The sequence below is a fragment of the Cordyceps militaris genome (genome assembly GCF_000225605.1).
Source record: "Cordyceps militaris CM01 unplaced genomic scaffold CCM_S00001, whole genome shotgun sequence".
Lineage (NCBI taxonomy): Eukaryota > Fungi > Ascomycota > Sordariomycetes > Hypocreales > Cordycipitaceae > Cordyceps > Cordyceps militaris.
The window spans coordinates 3,126,819-3,141,122 of record NW_006271969.1 but is presented as its reverse complement, the minus strand read 5'-3'; the positions used below and the strand labels follow the sequence as shown (position 1 = coordinate 3,141,122).

At 54.0% G+C, this 14,304-nt stretch overlaps 5 protein-coding genes across 5 annotated transcripts; 2 read left to right on the top strand and 3 right to left on the bottom strand.

Annotated features, from left to right (window-relative positions):
* Positions 1-267: 267 nt before the first annotated feature.
* On the bottom strand, positions 268-1,879 carry CCM_01008 (alpha,alpha-trehalose-phosphate synthase; the record flags this gene model as incomplete). Its single annotated transcript, XM_006666166.1, has 2 exons — positions 268-1,511; positions 1,567-1,879. 2 exons carry the CDS (start codon positions 1,877-1,879, stop codon positions 268-270), a joined length of 1,557 nt encoding a protein of 518 aa, XP_006666229.1.
* A 1,362-nt stretch (positions 1,880-3,241) lies between these two features.
* On the top strand, positions 3,242-6,463 carry CCM_01007 (exosome complex exonuclease Rrp; the record flags this gene model as incomplete). Its single annotated transcript, XM_006666165.1, has 4 exons — positions 3,242-3,601; positions 3,654-3,853; positions 3,905-5,697; positions 6,258-6,463. 4 exons carry the CDS (start codon positions 3,242-3,244, stop codon positions 6,461-6,463), a joined length of 2,559 nt encoding a protein of 852 aa, XP_006666228.1.
* A 619-nt stretch (positions 6,464-7,082) lies between these two features.
* CCM_01006 (ATP synthase protein 9) lies at positions 7,083-7,842 on the bottom strand (the record flags this gene model as incomplete). The annotated part of the gene is made up of 3 exons (XM_006666164.1): positions 7,083-7,242; positions 7,306-7,600; positions 7,761-7,842. The coding sequence occupies 3 exons, from the start codon at positions 7,840-7,842 to the stop codon at positions 7,083-7,085; spliced, it is 537 nt and encodes a 178-aa protein (XP_006666227.1).
* Positions 7,843-10,906: 3,064 nt separating this feature from the next.
* CCM_01005 (Hsp40 co-chaperone Jid1, putative) lies at positions 10,907-11,878 on the bottom strand (the record flags this gene model as incomplete). The annotated part of the gene is made up of 1 exon (XM_006666163.1): positions 10,907-11,878. One exon carries the CDS (start codon positions 11,876-11,878, stop codon positions 10,907-10,909), a length of 972 nt encoding a protein of 323 aa, XP_006666226.1.
* Positions 11,879-13,237: 1,359 nt separating this feature from the next.
* Positions 13,238-14,092, top strand: CCM_01004 (uncharacterized protein; the record flags this gene model as incomplete). Its single annotated transcript, XM_006666162.1, has 2 exons — positions 13,238-13,488; positions 13,594-14,092. The coding sequence occupies 2 exons, from the start codon at positions 13,238-13,240 to the stop codon at positions 14,090-14,092; spliced, it is 750 nt and encodes a 249-aa protein (XP_006666225.1).
* Positions 14,093-14,304: the final 212 nt, after the last annotated feature.

The following is a 14,304-nucleotide window of genomic DNA, read 5'->3' as shown; positions in this document are numbered from 1 at the left end:
TAGCACCGTGGTGGCGGCCCGGCCCTAGTTATCAAGCATAAATAAATAAATAAATTCATAGCTCTCATAGTACTTGTTTGAGTTAGCGTTGTGGATAAGTATGTATTGAAATGAGCCAGTTAAATCGCTAGAAATTCAACAACACCAAAAACTCCTGCTAGAATATGTAGTTGAGACTACATTGGTTCTTATTCCATTCTCCCATACGTTGTATTTGCTGTCATCTCTTGATATGTAGTCTCATCGTCGTGTCACAACTGTCGCTGCTCAGTCCGCTTGCGCCACTTCTGGTTCTTTGGTCTCGGACTCGTCCGTCAGCACCTTCTGGCCCACCACAGCACCCGAGACATTGCGAAGCGTCTTGGCCTGCGTCTCCTCGTTGCTGAGGCGCGTCATCTCGGCCACAAACGTAGCACCCCACCAGGCGCTAGTGTACTTGAAGACGTAGCGCTCGAGCTTGCTGTAGTTGGTGGCGCGCTGCTCGGGGCTCATGGTCACGGCGTCGTGGATGGCGTTGGCCAGCTCTTCCGTGTTCCAGGGGTTGACGATGAGGCTCCCGTTCAGCGACTGCGCGGCGCCGGTGAACTCACTGAGAATCATGACGCCGTGCTTCTCGCGCTGCGTCGCAATGTACTCGTACGAAACGAGGTTCATGCCGTCGCGCGTCGACGACACCAGACACACGTCCGACACGGCGTAGAGCGCCGTCAGTTCCTCGAACGAGACGGACTGGTGCAGGAAGTGGATGGGCATAAACTCAATGGTACCAAACTTGCCGTTGATGCGCCCGACAAGCTCGTTGACGACGGCGCGGAGGTTCTGGTACTCTTCGACATCCTGGCGCGAGGGCACGGCAACTTGCACGAGAACGATCTTTCCAATCCATTCGGGATGTTCTGTAAGGAAAACCTCGAGTGCGTGGAGTTTTTGCGGCACACCCTTGATGTAGTCGAGACGGTCGACGCCGACAATGAGCTTCACTCCTTCAAATTTGCGCTTCAAGGCTGCGATACGCTCCTGGACCTTGGGTTGCTGCAGCCCCTCGACAAACTTTTCGGGATCAATGCCGATGGGAAATGCCCCGACGGTGACGAAGCGCCCGTTCCAGTCGACACCGTTGGGTGTGGTGGGGGTGCCGAGAATGCGCGAGCAGCTGCTGAGGAAGTGGCGCGCGTAGTCATATGTGTGGAAACCAATTAAATCGCAGTCGAGAAGGCCCGTGAGAAGGGGCTCGCGGACGGGCAGGATGCGGTAGATTTCGCTGCTGGGGAAGGGTGTGTGGAGGAAGAACCCGATCTTGACGTTCTTCTTGGAGTTGCCAATTTCCTCGCGCAGCATCTGGGGGAGAAGCATCAGGTGGTAGTCGTGGACCCAAATAAGATCGCCGTCTTGAACGTCCTTGATGACAGTCTGGGCAAAGAGACGGTTGACTTCCTGGTAAGCGACCCATGCGGATTCGTCAAAGGTGATTTCGCCGGGGTGGTAGTGGAACAACGGCCAGAGGATGGAGTCTGCAGCTGTTAGCGCAAGGTAATGAATAAAAGGACCATAATGGAACAAACGTACTAGCAAATCCGTTGTAGTGGCGGTCAGCGAGCTCATCGTCAATAAAGACAGGATGCGCGCCGTATTCTGACTTGAGGCGCTTCTTCATGCCCTCGACCTCGTTGTCAGGGACCTCGAGGCCCGGCCATCCATACCACTGAAAGCTGGTGGTCTTTCCCAGGCCACTCAGTCCAGTGACGAGACCTCCAGAGGACATGGAGAATGAGTAGCTGCCATCTTCGGAGCGCTTAATGGTGATGGGCAGACGGTTTGAGAGCAACAAGAGACGGCCAGGCGCGGCGGGTTCCTGCTGTGTCTCTGCCGGAGTAGACATGGCGTCGACAGTGCGAAAGTTCAATTCGACGATAGGTCTGGTGAGAGAGGATGGTATCGAAGAGCCTGGGTTGCCAGACAACAACGTTGGGGTGGGAAGCTGGAGGAGTGACAGCGTTTGTGGTGGGCTGGGCTTATGTGGGGTGAGGGGGGAACGTTTGTTTGGTGGTGGCGGCGCGATTGGTGGTGATGTCAAGGTGGGCGGATGGATGTTGGACGCAGGGCTACCTGCAGGGAATGAGAAACTGGAGAATGCAAAGAGTGCATGTAAAAGCTCCGTCAGAGACGAGTCTGCGGCAATTTATCATGCGGCGGCGTCCAATGGCAATGATGTCGCGCAGCACGAGTGGTTTGAGGGCGGGCAGTGAGGGGCAGACTACCTGGTAAGGAAAGGTACTAGGTAGGTAGGTAGGTAGGTAGGTAGGACTCTGGTTACCTCAGGTTTGTTAATTGTTGCAGCAAAACAAGGCGCTGGTGGTGGGGGACTGGCAGCCTAACCTGGCTAACAACAAATTCGTGGGTACATGTTTCGTTCTTTGATACCTTAGTACCTAGCTGTGCGGATTGGCTTGTTCCATCTTTTGCTTTATTACATCACGGTGACGCCTCGTTGTGGCTTGCGCATGCCTACATACGTGCCATGGTTTCTCATACTACAGTGGCTGCAGCTGGCGCGAGCGTTATTTTCTTGAGACACAAAAGAGAAAAAAACATTACTCTCACAATATGTTTAACTGAGATGTCAAAGGAGCTATACTCTCTTGAACCTGACTTGACTCCGTATCAGAGGTCGTCTTCACCACCCAAACCACCATGACTAATCGAATATTGCTGTATGCCAATCAGAGAACTAGCCCAGCGAAGGGGAAGGCTGAATAATCGTAAACACCAGCTAGGTCAGTCAGGGTTCGCATACTTGCCGAAAAGTCGTTTAATGGCCGCGAAAACAATTAGAGGAGGTGGATTCAATGCTGGAATGATGACTTATGGCAGCTACATTACAACTAGTTGTTCAGTCTTTATTACATCCTTGCCAGGTTTGCTTAGCTTTTCGTTCAAGTCATCGATCGTCACCAAGTGCGTGTCAAGGTGACAGCGCGAACCTATGACGAATAAAACAAAGAGGCGATGAGGCAAAAGTGCAACCAAGAGGGCTATCAATTCCTTATTAATTCTTAAAAAAGCTCATATACCTGAGTCTTATATTTCATAAAACCAACCACTTACAGTGTCCCCCGGCTCCAGCGCTTGTTCTCGCGCCGCGCTTATCGATAACGTCTAGGAATTTTTGCCCTTCAAATTGCCTTACCAGGAACCCATCATCATCGCCATCAACATTACTCAATACCTCACCACTCTCACAATGGCGGCGCCTCAGGACTTCAAGTCGCTGCAGGACGGAGTCCAAAAGTCACTGGTCTCCACCGTTAAATACGCCAACCGCATCGCCGCTGAGGATCTCGGTTTCCAGCGCACCGTCAATCCCGACGCCGCCGAGCAGCTCGACGAAAAGTCGGCACGCCTACTCGACCTCACCGCGCGCTTGTTGCAGTCAGCCGCACGTGCCTGTGGCGTTACCACCCCGGCTCTCGACGATGCCGAGGACATCGATCTGAATTGGCAGGGTGTTGTCGACGTCGTCGATTCCGTTCTCGAGAAGGCCGACACAGCCTTGGATGAATACACCGGGCTCATCAAGCGCAAAGAACCGCCCTTGGACGCTGTACGTATTTTGCCTTTCGCTCGCAACTAGAAGCATAGCTGACACGCCACAGTCCTCCAAACCAAAGCGAACGAAACCCACCGGCAAAGTCATCCGAAATGCAAATGTTGGCAAGCCACAAATCCTCTTCGAGGTACAGCCCGACAATTTCCCCACTGGTCCTTGGAAACCCATCATCACAAAGAAGCCTCATGCCACCGTACCGTTAAAGGACAGTCTCGTCACGTTCATTGACGAAGACGGCTCGACACAGTGCGCTCATATTTCACCATGTAAACGTTCTCCTCCTAACTTCGTGTCTAGATACAAGCACCCGTACGAACCTGAAATTCTGCAAGGGACGTACCCCGATAGCGTTTTCAAAGTAGCTGATCCCATCCCGTGGCAGCCCACAGAGACAACTACGGCAAAATGGGTGGATACGTACGAAGACGTACTCGAAATGCTGAAAGACTTGAAAAGGGCAGATGAGATTGCCATCGATCTCGAGCATCATGATTTCCGAACATACACAGGTTTAGTTTCCCTTATGCAGATCAGCACCCGGCAGCAGGACTGGATTGTCGACACTCTTCAGCCCTGGCGCCATAAACTCGAGGTGCTCAATGAGGTCTTCGCAGACCCATCCATTGTCAAGGTCTTCCACGGCGCCTACATGGATATGATCTGGCTTCAGCGTGATTTGGGACTGTACGTTAATGGTCTATTCGACACTTACTTTGCTTGCCAGCAACTGGGCTACTCAGGCCGTAGCCTTGCCTTTCTGCTCTCCAAATTTGCCGACTTTGACGCTGATAAGCAGTATCAGCTGGCCGACTGGCGCATTCGACCAATCCCTGAAGAGATGCTCTACTACGCTCGATCCGACACCCATTACCTACTCCACATCTATGACCAGGTCCGCAATGATCTTGTGTCTTCGTCAAATCGAAGCGTGCCAGAGCAGGACCTCATAAGTCGTGCCCTGGAAAAATCGAGAGAACTATCTCTGTCTCGGCATGTGCATTCAGGCTATAACGAGGAAACTGGGGAGGGTTCCCGAGGATGGTACAACTACGTACTGAAGCACTCTCACTTGGCATACGATGCAGCACAGTTTACATTGTTCAAGACTATTTGGAAATGGCGGGACGATACGGCTAGGAAGGAAGATGAAAGTCCCAACTTTGTTCTGGGAACAAACCATCTGGCCGATGTCTGCCGTGCCAGTCCCCCAGACGCCAAGGCTCTTCACAGCCTGATGCCCCTCACGGCGCCTATGGCCAGGTCAAGAATTGACGAAATCTGGGTGCGAGTTTTGGAAGCCAGTCACAATCCAGGACTTAGTCTGCTGCAGTTCTTTGCAAGCATTGCCCCTGATGCGGCGACGAGAAATGCGCTGCCCAAGCCAAGCCGTGACTTCACCAAGTTGCCCGAGATTGGTGGTTCAATTACCTACAGAAGTTTGTCTCGCTCACGATTGTTTGGCGACATAGCCATCAGCTCCCGATGGGACGGCTCTCAAGACGTGGATGAAGGTCTGAAGATCGAAGTCCCGTTCCCTTGGCAGAGGTTTGTTGCCTCTGTTCAAGAGGGTGCAGAAGTAGATGATGAGACGTCGCCCGTTGAGCTAGAAGCTCCTCCACCTGCTCCACCTGCCCTTGTAGAGGAAGATGAAGAGTTTACGTTGAAACGCGGCACGAAACGCAAGTCGGACTCTACGCTTGATGAAGACTCGGAGACGAGCGAAGAGTCCGACTCCGGGGAGGATGAAGAAGGTGACAAGCAAATGGAGCTGGCGCCGATGCCGGCCGATGGCATCATTGATATCGACGAGCAGCCAAAGAAGCAGAGCAAGGCTGCCAAGAAGCAAGCTGCGCTGGAAATAAAGCAGAAGCGTGGAGCCAGGAGGGCATTGAAGGCACAGCGACAGGCGGAGAAGGAGCAGAAGAAGATGGCTGCAGAGAAGACGTACAACGCGGTGCCCTTTGATTACAGCAGCGCGGCATCCGTCATGCACGCCAAACGTGATGGTACTGCGGCGATGGCTAGTCGCCCAGCAAAGCCGCAGAAGGTATTTGATCCATACTCCAAGACGGGTGACGACCCATTGAAAGGTGCAAGAAAGGCGCCGCCAATTAGGGGGGAGAGGAGTGCTACGTTTAGAAACTGATTGTATATGGCATTATTTAGACGGCGTTTTTGGGTCGGGAGAAATCCGGATATATGAAACCGTTGATATGTGCACTTCACTTTGCCATCTCTAGGGCAGTACTTACAATGTAGCATGTAGCAACCTACAGTGCCTGTTGTCGTAGAGAGGCAGAGAGTGGATTTATGTATATATAAGAAAGTGACAGCAGCTACTCAAATCCTTTCTTTTGCATGCAACGGTTGATATTGCAGCTGTGCATAACGCAGGCTTGTTGCCCGCACCGGCCCGGTAAGCCGGAAAAACATGGCCCGGCGCGGTGCAGGCACCGTCGCGACGTGAGGGGAAGGTGCAGCACAGATTCGGTCTTGAGCGTCTAACCTCCAACCATGATCAAACTTCGCTCCAGGAACCATTTTTTACAAATTTACATCTCAATTGCAATGATACCATGATTGGTATTGAAATCGACAGAACGTTGCCGCAATTGCCAAGCCGCACGTACGCCATGGTGCCCCAGCACAGACACTCCGGTTTGGGGGCTCGGTCGAGGCTGCGATAATGCGGCCCGTAACTATCCCAGGAACAACGATACCATCAATGATAAAGAAGCAAAATCAGAGTCAATCTACAAGCTTCGTTTTCTCGATGAAGACCGACAGCGCGAGACCCTGTTTGAGCCGGCAGCGTTTATTTCTGGAGCCTCTCTCTTATCGCTCATGGAAACGTGACGCTACTCGCCTCGAAATCAAGACGCAGAAGCTCACAAGTTGAGAGATCGGCAATCGACGTAGCAATTGTTGGCAATTATCCTCAGATGAACTACAGGGCTCACCGTCGGAGCATCGCTATTGTACGGTCCGCGACGATCGCCGCATTCGAGGTGGCAGTCCCAGGGAAGCTTCATGAGCTAACCGCGATGCATCTCAAGCACCAGCTACTGGACTTGCGTCTTTACACATTTGTAGACAGTGACTAATCAACGGGACTTTCTACTGTCGATGTAGGGCGAGCTGAGCGGGAGCTTCTGCTATGAAACTTTACGCGCTCGCGTGAAACTCCTCGCCGATATGCCGAGATGATGCAGTTCCCGAGGCCAAAATGCCATGATTTCCCATGACTGCAAAGGTCTTCCAGCATTTCCGATAGTCACAGTTGCCAATAGTCCCAGTGGAGAAAAGGTTGTTTTGAACAAGTATCGATTGTTGTCGACGAAGAAAAATTTAATGATCGAGATGATTGACCTTTTTATTTTACAGGGTAGTTCCGAATAGGAACTTGTGTGTGGGCTTCCCAAATCTATCACGACCATGTGCTCTTGACATGTCCGCCTCTCGAGTCTCAACCCGTCTATAATGCAATTCCGATTTTTAAACATAGGTAAGTGCCGGTAAAAGAGCTCCTTCTTGAGACCTTCATACCGCGCACCGACGTCGCTGATCGTCCCCGGATATTAGAGACCCCATCAATCAAGAGGGGCCGACTTAATTGAATGAGAGATTGTTTACGTCTGAAAGCCAGTTAGCCGACTGCTATGAGGGAATATTGAATTTTTTGGGGAATACGTACGAACTTGGCCATGAGGGCAACCATGAGATCGAAAAGACCGATGGCCTCGACGAAGGCGAAACCCAGAATGGCGTAGGAGAAAAGCTGGCCACGGAGAGCAGGGTTGCGGGCAACACCGTTGATGAGGGCAGCGAAGACGAGACCAATACCAATACCGGCACCAGTCAGACCAATGGCGGCAGAGCCCATACCAATGTTCTTGGACACCTCAACCAGAGCGTTGGCCATCTCGGAAGAGTAGGCACGGCGCTGGACCTGGAAAGCGTTGCGGGTGACGACCTGAGTGCGCTTAGCGGCACCTGGGGAGATACGTTAGCCAGTTGGCTCGGTGGACTACTTGTCGATGCGATCGAGGTCGAATTGATGCCATTGGCAACCAGCATGGTCGATTGGAGGTGGTTTCAATGGTTCAATCGCCATCCGATGCACGCGAAAAGCTTTCATCCCAGAGCTACATACCAGACATGGAGCGCTTGGAAGCGGCAGCAACATTGATGCGGGTGGCAGAGGCCAGGCGGGAGGCGACGAAGCGGGAGGCCATTGTGAAGGTTGGCGAGGGGAGATTGAGATTTGGCTGAAGGCGAGGTACTGAAAATGTGCTGAAGACTGGGAGGGAGCAAAAGGGTGGGAAAGAAGGAGTAAAAAGTTTGTGGAGGAAAAGGGAGGAAGAGAGAGGACGGGAGTCAGGTGAGAGATCCACTGGGGTTGGGTCTACAAGTATGTATGCTACGGGACTTTGAGGATTGTGTGTGTACAAATTACGGATTAACTAGTTATGGCCAGAGAGCGAAGGGGGCCGACGCGGCCGGGCAGAGAGGGATATTCTGACAAGAGGCAGGTACAACGGGGGGCAGCAGGGTGTACGGTGATGGCCTCACGAACCAGGCGCTCAGGTGGATCGGGCAAAGTCGGGTGGATGTGGGAGGGTGTGAGAGTGAAAGGAGACCAGAGTGTGAGACGTTTGCGTGCTTGGCGGGTGGGCCATGAATTATGAGCACAAAGAACAAGAACGGCAAAGGATGATGGGGGGTGTGCAGATAAGATGGACGACCAAAGACCAAAGCTTCAACCTTGCTGGTGGCCAATACGGAGGCTGATCGCACATCAGCCATATCTCCAATCATGCAAGGCACTACTCCGTACACGATACCACACTGCGGCTTTACGATGCCCTCTGCCGAGCTCATTGCGGTTTACGCTCGACACCAGGAACGGAGGAGAAGGAAACTGCTGAGACGGTTTTTTATTCTAAGAGCAGACAAATGAGCAGCGCCACAGATTTGTGAACTGCGCTCCTGGTCTTATTAGCTAGTGGGGAGAAAACTTTTCTCAGCTCTGTTGATGCCGTTCAAGTAAGGAAACGACTTTTTTTTACACGAAAAGTCTATCCGATATGCCGCATTGGGACTTATCGGCGGAAGCGCGGCGCAGATGGGCCGCAGAAAGGGTCGCCGTATCGGGTTAAGCGCGCCAATGATACGGCTACTAGGCCAACAGGTTTGGCCTGAGGAAGCGTTTGCCAGTTTTTTTCGGGAATTACCGATGCGCTGGCGGCTTACGACCCCTGAACGCTAGGCTGAGAAATGATTACGGCGCGCTGGGGCAGAATGAGCCTAGGTATACGGAGTAGTTACTCAGTGTCAGCGACAAGGGGTTGCTGCTGGAAAAAAATAAAGAAAGAAAAGACATGGGGGTGTTCTTGGAAGCCAGTTTTACACGTGGACACCAACAGCAAATAGAAATTCGTGCTGGTCGCAAAGGGGGTGCCAATAGCACAGAAAGTTGGGCCTCATATCCAGGCCACTGTAGCGGGCCTCTGGGGCCTCAGCGCAAGAAAAGCTCAATGCAGGGGGTGTGCGGCTCTTTATTGCTCCTGTTGAGCCTGTTTCGAAGCTCCAGCTTCTGACAATGTGTGTCGACGTGAGCAAAGAGCGAAAGACTGGATACGACGTGATTTGGCAGTGGGACAATCCAGGAACGGACAGCAGAGACTGAAGGTATAAAGGTGGTGGTTTGCCCGTTTACTTTGACGCTCCCTGATGGTAAACTTTGATCGATCGTTCTGCCGCAAGTCTCTCTCTGCCCAACAAGGGAACCGAATCCATGCACAACTAGCATATATTAGCATGCACGCCTACACCCGAGGTCGCCGGCTACCGACCGGAACACTGCCATGTTCCGAAGCCCTAAGTTACAGGGAAACGACGCTACAGTACGAATTATAAAAAGAAGGACTGTTTTGTCCGGTTTCTTGGATATGGCAAGACAACCAATACTTTATTATCATTCCCGACGTCTCTCGACTCGCCCCTATCATTGAACCGGCGTTGTGCAACTCAGATCTCGAGTCGGCTGCACGCCACACACAGGACGCCCAGCCGAAGACGCCATTTGGCAATCTCGCAGTGGATCTAGCACAAGCATAATAAGGAAGGCCTGAGGCTCTGCTCGCCTAGCTCAGCCTCGGAAACTTGGCTACAGCCCTTGACCACGCTAGCTAGTAAGGTAGGTTAGTACGCAGTGTGGTTGCATGCCGCGGCTGGCAGAAAAATTTTCTACCTGTCATTCTAGCGCGTGGTCCCATTCGTTCATCGATGCCCTTTTGGGCTCCTTCTGTTCAAAAATTCCGAGGCACTGATGACTCTACGCGTGCATGTGGCGCAACAACGGACCAGGAAAGCGGCAGCTTACGAGTGAGCTTATTTGTTGGTTCATGCCTGTCATGCCTGGGAAAACCACTTTGCTCGATTTTCTGAGGGTTTTTCATAGTTAATATGGGAGAATTGGAAACAGGTTCTCCCAATCCCAAGCCATGGCAGTGGAGATCGTGGGCCTGTGTACGTCCAAGCACGAAACAAAAATGCTCGCGGCCAACGGGAAGATGATAAAAATGGTGGTGCTTGAATACGCAAGCTCCAGCGTCTTTGCATAATGATTTAACTACTTTGTACAGACTTGTGCCATGTCCAAAAGGACACGGTTTGTCTCCTTTTTTCCTTTTTTTTTTTGGCACTGAGACAACGGTAATAATTAGCCAGGGGCAATATCGGCCGGCACACCTCACACCGGCCTCGTGTATTTTGTATTTTGACTACGAGACGTGGATACGGCACCCTTCTTCACACGCCCCCCCCTTGATAAAGTTCCATCTCGGCCCGGAGCTCGAAAGCTCGGCTTTTTGCTTGGTCGATGCGCTTTCCGACCGGGGAGCTTCAGAGCTTGCAAGCTTACAAAAGCTTTTTGTAAGCTACCCTACATTATATACATGGGTGTTGAGAGCTGCTTTATCTCGGCCACGGTTAGCTCTGAGTGTGTGGCAGACACATGTTTTGCATGACAAGACGCTTTGTACCCGCAATGTTGGCTAATGGCCGCAATATTGGCTAATGGCCGCAATGTTGGCTAATGGCTGGCGGCGCGGCGTGTCGTCACAGAACACACACATGGTTATACAGGCATATCCCACGACACTAAACCGTACTATCCGAACAAGAGCTTCGACACGCCACGGATATGGGGAACAAGACAAGCGTAATATACAGGCCATACTGCCACCCTAACATGTATGCGACTATATACAAGACGCAACCACTAGAAGACACAAATTACGACGGCGGTGCTCTTACACCACGCAGCCGCTGCGTGTCCGGTGCCGCTTCCGCCCCCTCCGGCTCGTCCGGCGCGTCATACCGGCGCGGGCGGTAACGATACGTCACGTTCTCTCTGTCCCGGACAAACGAGTCGATTCGCTCCTCGCGGGAGCGCCCGGCGGCGGCGCCCGTGGTGCGCTGCATGGCACGTGCGATATCCGCGTTGCGGTCCTCGACAAACTCGACGTACTGCTCGCCGACGGCCATGGCGCGATTCTTTTGCGCCAGGGCGCCGACCATGCACATGGCGACGACGAGGGCCGCAAACAAGCCGTTGCTCGTGTACACGGGCTTTGGCGGGGCGCCGCCGCCGCCGTACTGCTGCCGGCGCTGCTCCTGGTGCCACGCCTCCCAATCCTCCCAGGTGGCGTTGTGCGCGGGGCTGCCAGGCTGGTACCGCCAGTCGCGGTCGCGTCGGCGCAGCTGCTCGGTGTCGTACTCGGTGTCGGACCAGCCGGCGCCGTGGAGGTCGTAGAGTTGCCGCCGGGACGGGTCGCTGAGGAGGTCATTGGCGGCGACGACGAGCCGGTAGCGCTCGGTGCGGGCGGCGGGCGTGAGAGGTGGTGGTGGTGGCGGCGGCGAGGACAAGGAGGGCGGCGGGGGTGGTGTCATGTCGGGATGGTAGAGCTTGACGAGCTGGTGGAAGCGCCGCTTCGTGTATGGGTCGCGACGGGCCATGCCGAAGATCTCGTAGGGTGACGGATGTGCCGAGTCGGGCCATGCCGGCGGCGGCGGCAGCGGCGTGGTGGTGTCGCTAGAGGACGAGGCCGTGGTTGCGTAGGTTCGATGGCGGCTGGTGGTTACTGGACGTAGAGAGGGGAGACGGCGACGGCTCGTTTGGTGCACGTACCGTGCCGACCTATGTAGTGAAGACGACAGCGGGAAGCAGGCCGAGCACACGGCCGTGGCGGACGTCTTGCTCGCCATTGTCGAGTTCGGCTGCGCGCGTGCCCAGCCCGCCGGAAGTGGTCGGTGTTGGGTCTTGGTCGATTGCGGACAAGCTGTGCTTCACCGGCGGCCGTGAATTCTGGCTGTGTTATGGGGGTTCGGTATCAAAGGATCGGCGCGCAGATGAAGGGTATGTAGACAGGCAGCCAGTAGGGGCGGGGTGTGTGGCAGCGAGCAATGGGATGATGGCACACGAGCGAGGCTATTCTCGCTTTCTCCACTCGGCCGTCGGGAACTGGTGGAGCCGGCCGAGCCATGTCATGGACCCGATCGCCGCGGCTTAAGATGGCTGGCGAAGATTGTCTATTTTCTGGTTGTCTGGGAATGAATTTGTGCAGTAATGTCTCGAGCCTGGAGTTTCTCATAGGATTTCTTCTCCGTCTTCACTAGATGGAACTTGAGCTTCTGAGGTGACTGCACATGCTACACGTACATATCCAAGTTCAAACCGTAACTCGGGCGCAGTGGTTCTTTAGCCAGGCGTACCGAGCAGAGTAAGCTCAAAAGGGTTGACAACACAAAGGAACATGTATTATGAAATAGCGATGGAAAGAAAATATATCGGTCAACGGGTCGATACACTGCAACATGGCAATAATTTGGCATCGTACGCCGCTTCTCGTAGCTGTGGCGAATCGCCGACTTTGCCGAAGCCCGTCAGATGCGCCTCCCTCTTTGGACAAACGAACAATCTCACTGAGAAACCTGACAAAAAGTCTGATTCATGCGATACATACTGCACCCTTACAGATAAACCCATCTACCCCGCATGGGGCAAGACCACTAATGCCCGACGTGGCTGTGATTATGACGCGGACGACCGGTCGGCCAATGCAAATCCTCCTGGACAAAGCATATGAGACAAAAAAAAGGAAGGTCAGCTGCTAAGCGGGGGATTTTGTTTCTGTCTGTTCTTCTTCTCCAATATTCCGGTTTCTCCTTGTTCTCAATTCTGTTTTATCGAGAGCTCGTCATCATTCATTCATACCTGAGTCTTTGCCTGGAGCAAAAACCCCCATGATGATTCCCATCACTCGCCGCATCAGCGCCCCCGCCTTTCATATGTATACCAGGTTCCTTTTGTAAGAGTAATCTCGCATCACGAGCTTGCAACGAGTGAGACAGACAGTGGCCGCCCCTTTTGGGTGCATACAAGCTCTTGAGCTGAACTCTTTCCAAAAAGAGTACAAAGCAGACGGGGGGGGGGGCAATGTAGAAGCGATGGAGAAGGACTCTGAATTTTCCGACTATATATTCATGTTTGTTGGGGACGGCGCAAACACGATTTATACGCCTTGTGCTGTGTGCGCATCGGTTCTCTTGCGGATATATATAACCATGAGTGCCGAGGCGACGCGGCTTCTCACGCACCGAAGGACCCGGTTCCGCAGCAACACCAGCAGCGAGCGCGGCGACGTCGCCGACGTGCTCGATCTGGCCCAGCACGTGTATCCGACGGCGGCCACACGACCGGCGGCGGCGATGCCGTGCACTGCCGACAAGACCGAGGAGAGGGAGCTGCACCCCGCCGGGCTCGTTGCGCTCGGGTTCGCTTTGCTGTTTTTGGGCTTACACCATTGGCTTTGCACGTACGTCTTATACTCTCCCGGAGGCCGGAGAGGGGGGGGGCGGGGGTGTTCTTCCTACACTTTTGCACGCAATCACATGTTCTGACCCTCTCTTGCTCGCCCCAGGCCACACAACACATTATCGTCGTGCACTAGCAGCGCGAGCGGGATCCTCTTGTCCTCGACGGTCTGCGGTGTAGCGGCGGCGCAACTCATCGCCAGTGCGCGCGGCAGCGCGTTTGCGCGCGCCTTTCACGGCGCGCACAGTCTCGTCTGGACAGCCACGGTGCTGCTGCAGCTTGCGCAGCGCGGCAGCGGCAGCGGCAGCGACAGGGGCAGGAACCTGTCCGTGGTGGCGAGCATGCTCCTCATGGCCGCCGCCCTGGCCTGTGGAGCTGCCGCCGTCGCCATTCTCGTCGTCCGACCGCTGCTGGCCGCCGTCAGCCTCGGTCTGCTGTGTCTGAGCCGCGCCGCATTTCAGCGGCCGCACGAGGCGGCGGCGGCGGCCACCATGGAGGGCTATGGCGGCGTGCTACTCGTGCTCGCGAGCGGGCTGGCGTTTCGCGCCGCATGGTGGGCGCGGAGGCGGCCTTCACGAGTTGCTTGTGTCAGGCAGCCGTTGTGATGTCTCTGTGATGATATTGTGGCAAATATTATGTACTAGTATAGTCGTTTAATAAAAGTCCCCCACATGTGGGTGCCTTTTGTCAACAGGCCATGTTCGTTTACAAGCTCTTCTTGATGTCCTTGGCAGCAGCCTTGGCCTTGCCCTTGGCCTCTTCGGCAGCACCCTTGGCTTTGCCCTTGAGCTCCTCCGTCTTGGCAGCCGCCGACTTG